Raw genomic sequence first — 14,943 nt, forward strand, 5'->3', positions numbered from 1 at the left:
ATAAGGTTAGTTAACACATCCATCACTTTATATAGTTAACTTGTGTGTGTACTAAGCACTTCTAAGAGCTACTCTTCCAGCAACTTTCAAGTCTACAATATAGTATTATTAACTATAGTCACCCTGCTGCATAGCAGAATCCCCAGAAGTTACTCATCATACAACTGGAAGTCTGTGCCCTTTGCCAACATCTCCCCATTTTACCTACTCCACAGCCCCTGAAAACCACCATTCTATTCTGTTTCTACAAGTAAGATCATACCATATTTGTGTTTCTCTGACTTATTTCACTTAATGTTCTCATGAATCATCCATGTTGTTGCAAATGGCAGGATTTCCTTATTTCTCATGAGTAAATAATGTCCCATCACACACAGAGACACACACATACGCCACATATTCTCTATCCATTCATCCATGGACAAACACTTGGGTTGTTCCCACAGCTCAGCTATTATGAATAAGGCTGCAGTGAACTTGGGAGTGCAGATATCTCTTTGAGATTCTCATTTCATCTCCTTTTGAAATATACCCAGACGCGGGATTGCTGGATCACATGTTAGCCTTCTATTTTTAATTTTTGTGAGAAACTACACGCTAGTAAAGTAATGCTCAAAATTCTCCAAGCCAGGCTTCAGCAATATGTGAACTGTGAACTTCCTGATGTTCAAGCTGGTTTTAGAAAAGGCAGAGGAACCAGAGATCAAATTGCCAACATCTGCTGGATCATAGAAAAAGCAAGAGAGTTCCAGAAAAACATCGATTTCTGCTTTATTGACTATGCCAAAGCCTTTGACTGTGTGGATCACAATAAACTGTGGAAAATTCTTCAAGAGATGGGAATACCAGACCACCTGACCTGCCTCTTGAGAAATTTGTTATGCAGGTCAGGAAGCAACAGTTAGAACTGGAAATGAGCAACAGACTGGTTCCAAATAAGAAAAGGAGTTTGTCAAGGCTGTATATTGTCACCCTGTTTATTTAACTTATATGCAGAGTACATCATGAGAAACGCTGGACTGGAAGAAGCACAAGCTGGAATCAAGATTGCCGGGAGAAATATCAATAACCTCAGATATGCAGATGACACCACCCTTATGGCAGAAAGTGAAGAGGAACTAAAAAGCCTCTTGATGAAAGTGAAAGTGGAGAGTGAAAAAGTTGGCTTAAAGCTCAACATTCAGAAAACGAAGATCATGGCATCTGGTCCCACCACTTCATGGGAAATAGGTGGGGAAACAGTGGAAACAGTGTCAGACTTTATTTTTCTGGGCTCCAAAATCACTACAGATGGTGACTGCAGCCATGAAATTAAAAGACGCTTACTCCTTGGAAGGAAAGTTATGACCAACCTAGATAGCATATTCAAAAGCAGAGACATTACTTTGCCAACAAAGGTCCAACTTATCAAGGCTATGGTTTTTCCTGTGGTCATGTATGGATGTGAGAGTTGGACTGTGAAGAAGGCTGAGCACCGAAGAATTGATGCTTTTGAACTGTGGTGTTGGAGAAGACCTTTGAGAGTCCCTTGGACTGCAAGGAGATCCAACCAGTCCATTCTGAAGGAGATCAGCCCTGGGATTTCTTTGGAGGGAATGATGCTAAAACTGAAACTCCAGTACTTTGGCCACCTCATGCGAAGAGTTGACTCATTGGAGAAGACTCTGATGCTGGGAGGGATTGGGGGCAGGAGGAGAAGGGGATGACAGAGGATGAGATGGCTGGATGGCATTGCTGACTCAATGGACGTGAGTCTGAGTGAACTGCGGGAGTTGGTGATGGACAGGGAGGCCTGGCGTGCTGCGATTTATGGGGTCGCAAAGAGTTGAACACGACTGAGCGACTGATCTGATCTGATCTGATGGTTTCTATAGTGGCTGTACCAATTCACATTCTCACCGACAGTGTATTGGGCTTCCTTTTCTCTGCATTTTCACCAACATTTTTTATCTCTTGTTTCAGTAATAGCCATCCTAGCAGCTGTGAGGCAATTTCTCACTGTGGTTTTCCCTGATTAGTGATGTGAAGCATGTACCTGTTCAGGCTCATATGCCTGTTGGCCAGTTGTGTATCTTCTTTGGGAAATGTCTATTAATATCTCTTGCCTATTTTTTAATCATAGTATTTGGCTTTTTGGTATTAAGTTGTATGAGCTCCTTATATATTTTGGGTATTAACTCATTAGGTTGCCCTTTTGTTCTTGTTGACCTTTTATTCCTTGAGGAAGACAAGCTATAGTTTTAAGCCTTCAGAAAAGAGGACATTCTGTATGAATTAAGTGAAGTGGCAGAGAGTGCACAGGATAAGGCTCTGTGGAGGACATCACACTTGTTGATTGTGATAAATCTTTGAAGACAGAAGGTAGACTAGAGGTGAGTAGGAAATTAAGGCAGAGGGAATGGTAATCAGCAAGGCTGAGAGGTGGAAAAGCCCTTAGGAGGAATAGAGTGTTTGGAGAACAGTTACGGCCTCAAGATCAAATGAACAGATGAGGATGAATGATAATAACACAGCACAGAGGCCACTCCTGGGGCCTGGCAGACACGCCGTGAGGATCTCCAGAGGACCTGAGCAGGGCAGTGGAAGTTCATCACACAGTCATCCGCACAACGGTTTGCCAAGGGACAACCGGAGGAGGAAAAAGTTAAATGGCTAGTAGAATGTTCTAAGTAAGAAGGCAGGTCTCAGATTCAGAAAATGACAAGATGGGAAACACTATGGCCCAGATGCATCACTCAGTTGTGTCTGACTCTTTGTGACCCCATGGACGGTAGCCTGGAGGCTCCTCTGTCCATGGAATTCTCCAGGCAAGAAAACTGGAGTGGGTTGCCTTTTCCTTCTCCAGGGGATCTTCCCAATCCAAGGATTGAACCCAAGTCTCCTGCATTGCAGGCAGACTCTTTACCAACTGAGCCACCAGGGGAGCCCTAAGACAGGAAAGGATGAATCCAAAAGGCTATTCTGACCCATCAAAATGTGAGGGAGTCTGAAGCCAGGTAAGACTAATGGTGAGCAGTCTTCTCTTCCCACAAGTGGCCAGGCAGACCGACCAGGAATTCCAAATTAAACAGAGAATGTTTGTTGAAGGTCTGCTGTGCATCAGATACATCACTGAGTGTATTACAGACCTTATCACTTTTGGATCTCTATATCAATCTATTCTGAGAGTTATGCTTTATGACCACCAATTGACAGATTAAAAAACCTTAGGTTCACAGAAGTCAGAGGACTTGGCCTATATCAAAGAATAAAAGTGAAAGAAGGTGAATAACAACAATAATAACAACAATAATAATTAGAATAGCATCGGCTATTTGTCAGGGATTGTGGGAAACAATGGTCAACAGGGAGATACACTCCCTCCCGCTATCTTCAAACTCAGATCTGACTTTTGCATTCTTCCTTTTCTTCCTTCCACTGTTGCTTTACTCTTATATAAAAGGTGCCCTTGGTCTGACACAGTTATAGCTTTTGATTAATGCCATGTTATGCTGCTATTAAGCCTAAACATTTTTTTAAAAAAAGAAGACTTTATTACTTGGCTGAAGAATGTGCTTCAACTCTTTCATTTAAAATGTTGATGATTAATACTCCATTGTGTATATGTACCACAGCTTTCTTATCCATTCATCTGCTGATGGATATCTAGGTTGCTTCCATGTCCTAGCTATTATAAACAGTGCTGCGATGAACATTGGGGTACACGTATCTCTTGAATCAGTTCTAATGAGGTGGATGAAACTGGAGCCTATTATACAGAGTGAAGTAAGCCAGAAAGAAAAACACCAATACAGTATACTAACACATATATATGGAATTTAGAAAGATGGTAACAATAACCCTGTGTACGAGACAGCAAAAGAGACACTGATGTATAGAACAGTCTTATGGACTCTGTGGGAGAGGGAGAGGGTGGGAAGATTTGGGAGAATGGCATTGAAACATGTAAAATATCATGTATGAAACGAGTTGCCAGTCCAGGTTCAATGCACGATACTGGATGCTTGGGGCTAGTGCACTGGGACGACCCAGAGGGATGGTATGGGGAGGGAGGAGGGAGGAGGGTTCAGGATGGGGAACACATGTATACCTGTGGCGGATTCATTTTGATATTTGGCAAAACTAATACAATTTTGTAAAGTTTAAAAATAAAATAAAATTGTAGTTGGGAAAAAAAAAATAAATAAATAAAATGTTGATGATTACAGAAAACCACAGTAGTTTGTGCTCAACTACTCATTATTTGTATTTTAAGCCAGAAAAGCTGATACCATCTCTCGGATCAATATAAAGAAACAGTTTACATCAAAAGTTGGGTCTTCTCACTCGTGCTGTCCCATATTTCCTGAATCAGAAAAATTTAGCTTCAAAATAATCCACCAGATGTCAGAACATTGTCATCGTTTAGTCGCTAAATTGTGTCTGATTCTTTGCAACCCTGTGGACTGCAGCATACCAGGCTCCTCTGTCCTCCACTATCTCCCAGAGTTTGCTCAAATTCATGTCCACTGAGTCAGTGATGCTATCTAACCATCTAATCCTCTGCCACCCCCTTCTCCTTTTGCCCTCAATCTTTCCCAGCATCAGGGTCTTTTCCAGTGAGTCAGCTCTTCCCATCAGGCGGCCAAGGTACTGGAGTTTCAACATCAGTCCTTCCGATGAACAGTCAGGATTGATTTCCTTTAGGATTGACTGGTTTGCTCTCCTTGCAGTCCAAGGGACTCTCAAGAGTCTTCTCCAGCACCACAATTCGAAAGTATCAATTCTTTGTCACTCAGCTTGTCTTTATGGTCCGACTCTCACATCTGCACACAACTAATGGAAAACCTTAGCTTTGACTATACAGACCTTTGTCAGCAAAGCAATGTCTTTACTTTTTAATACACTAGGTTTATCTAGGTTTGTCATAACTTTCCTTCCAAGGAGCATCTTTTAATTTCATGGCTGTAGTCACCAGCCGCAGTAATTTTGAAGCCCAAGAAAATAAAGGCACGCTTACTGCCCAGTATAGTAATGTTTTCCTCCAGAGCAAAGGACAGTCATGTTTCCTACCCATTTACAAAAGATTCAGGTTCCCCACGTTCAATGATCCTCTCCTATAATGCAATCCACTATGAGTTTCATGTCCTTATATTACGATAACCTTAGGGCTTCCCAGGTGGCTCAGTGGTAAAGAATCTGTCTGCCCATGCAGGACACATGGGTTGGATCCCTGATCCAGGAAGATCCCACGTGCTGCAGAGCAACCAAGTCTGTGTGCCACAATGACGGAGCCTGTGCTCTACAGCCTGGAGGCCACAACCACTGAGCCCATGTGCCTTAGAGCTCGAGCTCTGCAACAAAAGAAGCCACCGTGGAAAGGTGTCCTTACACAACTGAGAGTAGACCCCGCCTGCCACAACTAGAGGAAAGTGTGAGCAGCACAAGGACCCAGCACGGCCAAATAAAATAAATTAAAAAAAATAATAATAACCTTAAAAAAGCATTATAATATACATTAGGTCCAAACAAATACTGTTTGATTCCACCAGTATGAGGTGCCTACAGCAGTCAAATTCATAGATTTAAGGGGTGTACTGGTAGATGCCACGGGTGGAGGTGGGGGAAGGGGAATGGGGAGCTGGTGTTTGGTGGGGATGGAGTTTCAGTTGGTGAGGGTGACAGGTTGGGGAGATGTATAATGGTGAGAGTCGCATGGCAATGTGGGTGTGCTGGGTGCCACTGAGCCATACAGCTGAATATGGTTAAAATGGTATGTTTTATGTTATGTGACTTTTACCACAATAAAAAAAACATAAAAAAAAAAAAAGAGTTTCATTCTTCTAGCAGCATCCCTGAACCTGTGATAGACTAACTTGCAGGCTTCCAACTTGGGTAAACCACAAATCCTTGATAGTTCTTGAAAGTGGTAGGTTGCAAAAATGGTAACAAATTCTTCTTCTGCCTGCATCCATATCCTTTAGTATACCCACTGATTCAGCTTGGCCATGTGACTTGCTTGATTGATGAGACATTAGTAAGCAGGACACAAACAGGAGCTTGAAAAGCATCTGTGCATTGAAGCTAGCCTACTTGCTGGTTTTAGAATTTAGTTGTCATGTGAAAAATCCCAGGCTAGTTTGTTCATGAGAAATACATGTCAAGTGTCCCCCTGAACCCCAGCTGTGGCCCTACCAATCACCAGACATGTAAACAAAGCCAACTGAGATCACCCAACCTCCAGCCAACTCTTCAGTTGACTGCTGAGGTGAGAATGAATCCAGCAGAGATCTGGGAAGCTGCTAGACCAGAGGAAGGATCCAGTTTCTAAGTTTTGGGCTCTTTTGTTATGCAACACAGGTTAATAAAGATACAGGGTACAAGGGAAAAATGACTTCCAGTGTAATAACTATATTACAAGTTCTATAGGGTTCAGTCTATGTCTAGTTAAATACTGTATAACTATAGCACTTAGCACAGTGCCTAGGAAAGAGTTAAATACCAGTAGGTCCAAGTTTGTCTTAGTTTTTACATCTAAATAATCAACACACAGGCACTGAAATTTCACCTCACAAGCAGGTCTTGAGATTGAAGGAACTGTGTATGAATCCTGCAGGGCACAGGATTATGTAGAAAAAGTACAACTTGGTACTTAAAGAGACAAATGCTCCAATGGATGAAAATAAGCTCTCCTACTTAGTATCTGGCAGTCCTTGGGCAAGTTATTTAAACATATTGCACTTTAATTTCTGTATCTGCTGCTGCTGCTACTGCTAAGTCGAGTCAGTCGTGTCCAACTCTGTGCGACCCCACAGACGGAAGCCCACCAGGCTCCCCCGTCCCTGGGATTCTCCAGGCAAGAACAGTGGAGTGGGTTGCCATTTCCTTCTCCAATGCATGAAAGTGAAAAGCGAAAAGGAAGTCACTCAGTCGTGTCTGACTCTTAGCGACCCTATGGACTGCAGCCTACCAGGCTCCTCTGTCCATGGGATTTTCCAGGCAAGAGTACTGGAGTGGGTCGCCAGTGCCTTCTCTGTTCTGTATCTGCAGGATGGGAATAAAAAAGCTTTCTTCACAGGCTTTATAACATCATTATTTTAAAGGAGGCACTCTGTGCAAGACCTGTCAGAGTATGAGGGGCAATGTGGCAAAGAGAGAAACTTGGAGTAGCAGCAAACATTGTTAAATGACAACAATAAGCAAAGTGGTCTTTGGGGCTCATATGTATGCACTCACTTGCACATTCTCTCTCTTATATATACACATGCACAAAATCAAACCCCAATTAAATTCAAAACGCAACCCACAGAGATCAAGGAGGAAAAAAGCTAAGCACCAACAGGGCTATATTATGATCTGTAAAATGACAAAACTCATATTATATAATGTACACAAGTTATATGTAACAACCCAAAGTATTTTGTTTCAGAAGCCCTCCAAGTAATATAAGCTTTCTGGAAGAGTATTGCCTGATAATGTAAGTATATAAAATGTAAATTATATTTATGAAACCAGAAGGGTACTTTATAGACACTGCTTCATTTCTGCAATTTAGAAATTAAATCCCTACTTTTAACTTTAGATAGATATTTTAAGTTTAATTTAAGATATTTATCCTCTACATCACTAGGTTTCACCACATTTAAAACACTTTTAAGAGAAGGCAATGGCACCCCACTCCAGCACTCTTGCCTGGAAAATCCCATGGACGGAGGAGCCTGGTGGGCCGCAGTCCATGGGGTCGCTAAGAGTCGGACAAGACTCAGCGACTTCACTTTCACTTTTCACTTTCATGCACTGGAGAAGGAAATGGCAACCCACTCCAGTGTTCTTGCCTGGAGAATCCCAGGGACAGGGGTGCCTCGTGGGCTTCCGTCTATGGGGTCACACAGAGTCAGACACGACTGAAGCGACTTAGCAGCAGCAGCAGCAAAACACTTTAAGAAAAATCTTTCTTTTATGATTTGGCATCTTTGAAAATTCTCTTTAAATGCTGATCGGCAGTTGTGTACAGTTGATATTGTCTCGTAAACATCAAAAAACAAGATTACTACTGAAAATTTCCAAATCAGGGGTTTTCCTGGTGGTCCGGTGGTTAAGACTCCATGCTTCCACTTCAAGGGGCATGGGTTTGATTCCTGGTTGGGGAACTAAGATTCCATACACCGTGGCCAAAAAAAAAAAAAAAAAAAAAATCCCAAATCAAACCAACAAATTGGCCCAGGCTGGAGTTGGTTTCTTTATCATTTTGAGACGTTGGAAAAGATTGTATGCTATTATATTTTTAAAATATTACCTACTCACTAGTTAACTGATAAATGATTGAAAAAATTAAATAGCAATTAAATAATGTACATTCATAATTTAATATTTCAAAAAATCTGGTTAATAATTGTCATGATTTTATTTTTTCTACCCACATTAGGGGTAGTACAGAGTGCTGGTTAAGACTCGGGCATGGATTTCAGTTGTAGATCTGCCACTTTGAACCGTGTGACTTATTACTTAAACTCTGAGTTACCTCAAATTACTTAACCTCTGAGATTCAGTTTCCTTACATGTAAAATGATTTTTATAGCATGTGTATATGTTTATAAAATGGATTGTTATGAAGATTAAATGAGATATGCATTTAAAGTCCTTTGTCTATGACCTGAATCATAAAAAATACTAAATAAATAACATTAAATTTAGCTATAACCATCCCATACATTCACCTTCTGAAATAACAACAACAAACACATCATCACTTATCATTAGCCACTAGAAACAAAAATCTAAAGTTCTTCTAAACAAGACAACATATCCTCAGAGAAGCAGGTACCCACATGTCAACCATAAGTACCGCTTATGGGGCTGATTGCATCTCTGTCCCTGGAGCACAGAGTTAGAAAGCACTAAAACAAGAACACCCATAGAAAATAAAAAAATCAGACACATGACATATACTTAGGGACTTTAAAAAAATACATTGCTTCACAGATTGTCCTTCTGATCCTCAATGCAGAAATACCCTGCCGCTGGCCTGCACTCCTGTTACGGCACACTACAATGCCACAGTTCCTTATGGTGGTAAACTGTCGAACACCCCTCAGCTCAAGATGCAAAGGAGAGGTCTGCTCTCCACTGAACGGCCATCCAGGTGTCCAGTCCAAGGAGGATCTCAACAGCATCCCAATCTCAGCCTGACCAGGAAAGCCCCCCAACATTCACAACTCTGAGGACTAATTACCTAATTGGCTGATGACTATGTGACAGTTCAGGAAAACTGTCATCCTCCGTTTATTTGCATAATATCCTAAGAGAAACAAATAACAAACTCCTTGACTTACCCGGAAGTAGTCACTGCAGGCTGCTAGGACGGCCTTGTGAGCATGGAATTTCTGCTCCTCGGCAATCAGGGTGACGTCGCAGAGGATGCCGTCACTTCTCTGCTGATTCAGCGCTGCCAGGACGCTATCGTTATGAGATTCCGAGTGGCAGAGCCTCTGGCCTGTCAACATTTCTTGAATACTGTAGGGAGGGGGAGCAAGTTAATGTTCTTCCTCTCAGCAGCCCAGCCACCCCCACACTCTCCCTCGTAGCAACTCAGGGAATGCGGATTCCAGTGCCTGTGACAGTGTGGCCGTCCTAGCACCCCCATCTCTTGCTCCACCGGCGTCTTGCTTTCTTTGTCTCTAGTTCTCTCTTTTCCTCACCCCCACAGCAATTCTTCCTTTCCTACTATCCCTCTCTTTCAGAATTTGTGTTTGTTGTGTGTCCATCTGTGGCTGTGTATTGGCCCATATCTGCAGGCCTGTAAACCTCTGCTTCTGGACCTCTGTCTCCTCAGCATGTGTACCTCTGGGCACACATCTCTGGACGTGTATGTACATATGCATGTGACTCCTCCCACTCTGGGACCCCCTTCCTAGTCTCTGGTTCCTTTTCTAGCTTTGTAACACCTGTGTGAGGTTAGCACAAGCTCAGAACCTTATCTCTGGCATGCACTGAGCCAGCACTAAATCCACGGGACCTATATGACTCACCAGAGATACAGGAAGTCACCATGTCTCCTCACAAGACACAATACTCCATTAATAAATAAGATGAAACCGAGCAAATGTTGGGTAGGGTAAAAAAGGGCTGCCTGTGACCACTTCATGTAAAAGGGCATTAATTAAGCCGTAGCAGCTTATTATTAAACTTGGGAAATTATGCATCACCAAGAGTACATCAAAAGAAATGCCATTGTAAGGAAAAACTTTAAGGCTGAAAGCGAACTGCATCTGTATTATTAGCCTCCAGTAGCTATGTGTGGTCACTGTACTGGACTTACGAACGACAATGCCATCTATTTTCTGCTCTATTTTGCGCAACTGCTCAACTTACTCACTGTGAAACTTTCCTCTTTACTTCCAACCCTAACCTAAAATATTCATTGCATGTCCTTTCAAAACTCCTGGGTGAAACCCCACATCTTCCTAAAAGAGTGTGAAGTAATGCTAATAAACACCAAATGCAAACTGAATTTGTAGATAGTTATAAACAATTCCAGCTTAGATACATGAAAATTTCCATGGCGCTCTAGGAATCTCAGAATCGGCATTGGACTAAGAGGAGTTGAGAACAGGAACTATTAAGCTCTATTTCTGGCCTGTGGACTCTTCTTGAAGTCGAGTAAAGATGCCACAGGAATGGGTGAGATTGTCTCTCCCAATCTGACAACTCCTGTGTCCAGTTCCTTCCTCTGAATGTGAAAGAGCCGCTCAGGGGAACCAAGGCGTCACCACCAGTCTACCCTGCATGGCTGGTTTATCTGACAGGGCTGTGGTGCCAGCTGGCTGATAAATTACAGTTCAGCATAAATCACTATCTTAAAGGAAACCAAATGCTTCCCATAAAACGCCAGAGTGCTGCCAATAAGCTTTATTGGACATTTTTGACTGGGGAGCCTCAGAAATGTCAGAACTACTGAAAGAAAAAAAATTTGACAGGAGGTGATGATATAGTAAGTTCTCGTGGGAAGGTGGGAGGATTATTTTCAGCTGAAATACAGCAGTGCGTTTTGAAATGGTTACTGTCATCAAATATTCATCTAGCATCTCTAGCTATAGGCAGACTTTTAAAGTCAGTAACTGAAAATCATGCTCGGAAGCATAAATAACTCCTATACATATTGCTATGCAAAGGCTAGAATGGAGTTAATTAGCATGGCTCAAAGAAATGAAGGGGCAGAGTAGTAATAGAAGTATTATATCAGCTAAATAAGCTTTAAGACAGTCTTTGAAAAATCTTTCCTAAAAGGATGACATTTTTATACATTTCACAAGCACAAAGTCCTTACTATGTTCCATGAATTATTCTTAGTGATTTACATTATTAATTCATTTAATCTTCATAACAACACTATGAGGCAGGTAATAATATGTCTTTCACAGATAAGAAACCTGATGGCCCAAGAGCAGGTATTTTGAGAATCTATTACCATGAATATAATAATGCCATTTGTCCTCCTGCTTAAAAAATAAAACAAACAAACAAAAAAACCTGAAACAAAGGCAAAAAATGATCATCTAAGATCTCAAAAATCTATGCTAGAGGGGGAAAAAAATCACAAAGTCCACATTAATTATATATTTAGATTGTGCATAATCTCAAAATCAAAGTATCTTTGAAAAATAATGCACATTAGCATAATAACATGAGATAGTGATAAGAAATGTCTGAAATCATGCTTCAAAAACATTTATCTTTGCAATGATTAAGTTTGGAGAGAGAAAATAGATTTTAATTATGATAATCTTAGAACATTTATGTGAAACTCTCATAACTTTTCTCCCTTTTAATATACCTTAAATGCCAAATAAATGTATTTTGAAATTTCATTTGTAGTGGAACAGGAGAATATATTAAAATAATTGCCTTATAATGTTTCCTTACTCATTTTTCCAAATACAGAGCCACAATTCACATCCTTATTATTAAGACTGAATCAGTGTTTGCATTTCAGATATCCATTGACAGAGAATAAATCTTGCCAGGGAAAGAGTAGCTGTAAACTGAAATTTGGCCAAGAATTAAGGGCTCAGCTCTGAAACAATTGGGATGCTGCACAATTTCACAGGATCATTCAGCTGGGCTTGAAATATTCAAGCTTAAAGAAAACAGCATGCTAAATATTTAAGGCAACACTTGGCACAAGATACCAAATGTTTTGGAACCAATATGTTAGGAATCCTTAAAAGCACAAACAAATACTCCAACATTTGGCAAGAAATAAAGGCCTATTAATCAACAAGTCATTGTACTGTATTCTGAAAGGAACTTCCCACTCAACTCTCAAGATGTAAATCCGCAAAAGACCTCAACTCTTTAAGTGTGAAGGCACACGCAGCCACGGAACACAGCTGCAAGGCCATAGGTCCATAGGATAAAGCCAATACTCATAAACCAGGGAGGAGGTGACTCAAAGACTGTTATGCACCACCTGTGAACTAGGGTGGGGAGCAGACATATGCCCGCAAATGGTTTCCTTGGCATCAAACTTCTGTAAATTAGCAAACTACCAACTTAGAGCAGTGCCCTGCCATTCCTTGGGAAACAAGGAAGGAAAAACATATTCCTAAAACTTCCTAAAATACTAAACAAACAAGCAAACAAAACATAAGACAGAAGCCACATTTTCCAAGGGTATATAGGTTTGAAGGTTATCCTAAAATTGGGAAAGGTCTTCCATGGAAGCAATATTGCCACCTTGAAATTCACAAGTGAGTGCAGAGGGTGACCTGTGACCTGGCTTTGGCAAGGCAACCACAGTACCCTGTTCTCTGAGGAACTCCTTAAACCTGCACTGTCCAATATAACAGCACTAGCCACATGTGGCTACTGAGTAAAACGTGGGCAGTCCAAGTTGAGATGGGCTCTAAATGGAAAATGTACACTGGATGTCAAAGATATAGAATTAAATAAAAGAATGCAAAAATATCTCAATATTTTTATACTGATTACATGTCAAAATGACAACATCTAGGGTATATTGGGTTAAATAAAATATTTTGTTAAAATCCTTTTTACTAGTTTCCTTTAACTTTAAAAAAATATGCCTGTTTGAAAAGATTAAATGATATATATACTTCACGCTAAGGTTTTACAGGACAGTCTACAAGTTCCCTGGGGATACGCTCCTCATGTCTTTCCACATGAACTGTATAAGGGTTTCAGACACCCCATCAGGCTGCTGATGAGTCTGGCTGTTCTTGATTCTCACAGGGCCCTACCCCTCTCAGGTACAACACAGGAAGCCCCAGACTCCCTGAGCAAGAAATTGCTTTTTAGTGATGCCAGGGAGCAACCATCTGATTGGTCAAATGTAGCATCCAGTAACAGGGAGATAAATAAATGAGATCTCAAGGAACAGAACTATTCATGACTTTAAATCTTTAACTTTCATTCTGAAATTGATGATAAAAATTAAAAAATCAAATGCAGAGCACGAAGTTCATAACATGGTACAGCTCACTCACAGGGAAGCACTGCATTATCACAAACCACACTTCAAGCTCACAGTGAACATTTTTGATCACAGAAATCTCTGAGTCTCATTTTTATAGCATAAATTTTGACTGAGGTCACTCAGTTTATAATATATAAATTCCAGAATGGTTATCTGGTTTTTAAATATCTGAAATTCAAATTTAAAAATTCAAGTCAGTTTCCATATCAATGTTTACTTAGCATTTAGATACACAAAATATATGCAAGTAGTTTTCAAGTGAGGTTACCAATAAGGTGTTGCATACTTGTATATCAAATAGTCAAGTACTGTAGAGATCCTCGTTTCCTAAACAGATTACACCAAAAAGAAAAGGACTGGGCAAGAAAAACCTAACAGAACTAGGATTATGCATGATTATCTCAGTTCAGTCTATTGATAAACTGTGCCCTAATCACTTCCATTCTACAGTCAAACTATTTTAATACAAATTAAATACATTAATATTAAAAGAACCCTATTTATTTAAGTGGAGCTTAGTTGCTTAGTCATGTCGGACTCTTTGAGACCCCATTGACTGTAACCTGCCAGCATCTTCTGTCCATGGGATTTCCCAGAATCCCATGAATACTGGAGTGGGCTGCCATTTCCTTCTCCAGGGTATCTTCCTGACCCAAGGATAGAACCCACGTCTCTATATATCTTGCACTGGCAGGCAGATTCTTTACCATTAGCACCACCTGGGAAGTGGACAGGCTGTTAAAAAAAAAAAAAAACACCAAGGAACTTAAATTTATTTTTAATAGAACACTTTACAATTTGTAAATACTTCTAAATTAATGCTAACAATAGTAAGGGTCAAAATAATAAGCAAAGAAGATGCAATATGCTTAGTAAATGACCAAGAAATAATGAAGACTATGCAGAAAGGAATGTATTTATAAATGGACAATCTTGTTTCATTCCTTCCTTCCTTTATTCACACAAACATTTACTATCTTGTGCCAGGTATTATACCAGGTTCTGGAGATAAGATGAACACTTTAGCAGCCTTCACAGAACCCTCAGTTTTGTGAGGTAGTTAAACTTTAATCAAATAAGCTAGCCTCTCTGATGAAGTAATGCTGGAGCTGTAGGCTGAAGGATGAGAACAAGTTACCATGGCAAAGGGGAGAGCAGAGTTTTACAGGCAGAGGAACAGCAAGTGCTCTGATCCTGTGGCAGGAGGGAGCAAGGCCCTGACACCGAGTCTATAGAATACTCACGGCTGGAACCCTGAGGACAAGCACAGGCCTAGAGCAGGATCTGAAGTTCAGAAAGAGGTCTTGGCTAGAGGTGCAAAAATCACCTGGATGGAGAGAATGACAGAAGCACAGCTATGTCTCCAGAACACACATGAGAGACAACCGTCAAAAGCTGCCGAGAAGATAAGAAAGACAGGATTCAAAACACAGAAGCAGGGCTGGGCTCAGTTTTGAGAAAGGACTCCT

At 40.8% G+C, this 14,943-nt stretch overlaps 1 protein-coding gene across 6 annotated transcripts in view; it reads right to left on the reverse strand.

Annotated features, from left to right (window-relative positions):
• The window catches only part of KLHL32 (kelch like family member 32), a 218,441-nt gene that overhangs the window by 162,648 nt on the left and 40,850 nt on the right, over window positions 1-14,943 (reverse strand). For 5 of the 6 annotated variants that reach the window (XR_003512614.1, XM_027551368.1, XM_027551366.1 and 2 more), the window contains exon 3: window positions 9,312-9,492. Coding sequence is in view for 4 of the 6 variants with exons in the window: in XM_027551368.1 (XP_027407169.1) it covers window positions 9,312-9,492 (181 nt within the window). In the remaining 2 variants the exon portion in view is untranslated. Of the gene's footprint in view, window positions 1-9,311; window positions 9,493-14,943 lie in introns of those variants that run through there. The other variant, XM_027551369.1, reaches the window with a different exon arrangement.

Source organism: Bos indicus x Bos taurus, chromosome 9 (genome assembly GCF_003369695.1).
Source record: "Bos indicus x Bos taurus breed Angus x Brahman F1 hybrid chromosome 9, Bos_hybrid_MaternalHap_v2.0, whole genome shotgun sequence".
NCBI lineage: Eukaryota > Metazoa > Chordata > Mammalia > Artiodactyla > Bovidae > Bos > Bos indicus x Bos taurus.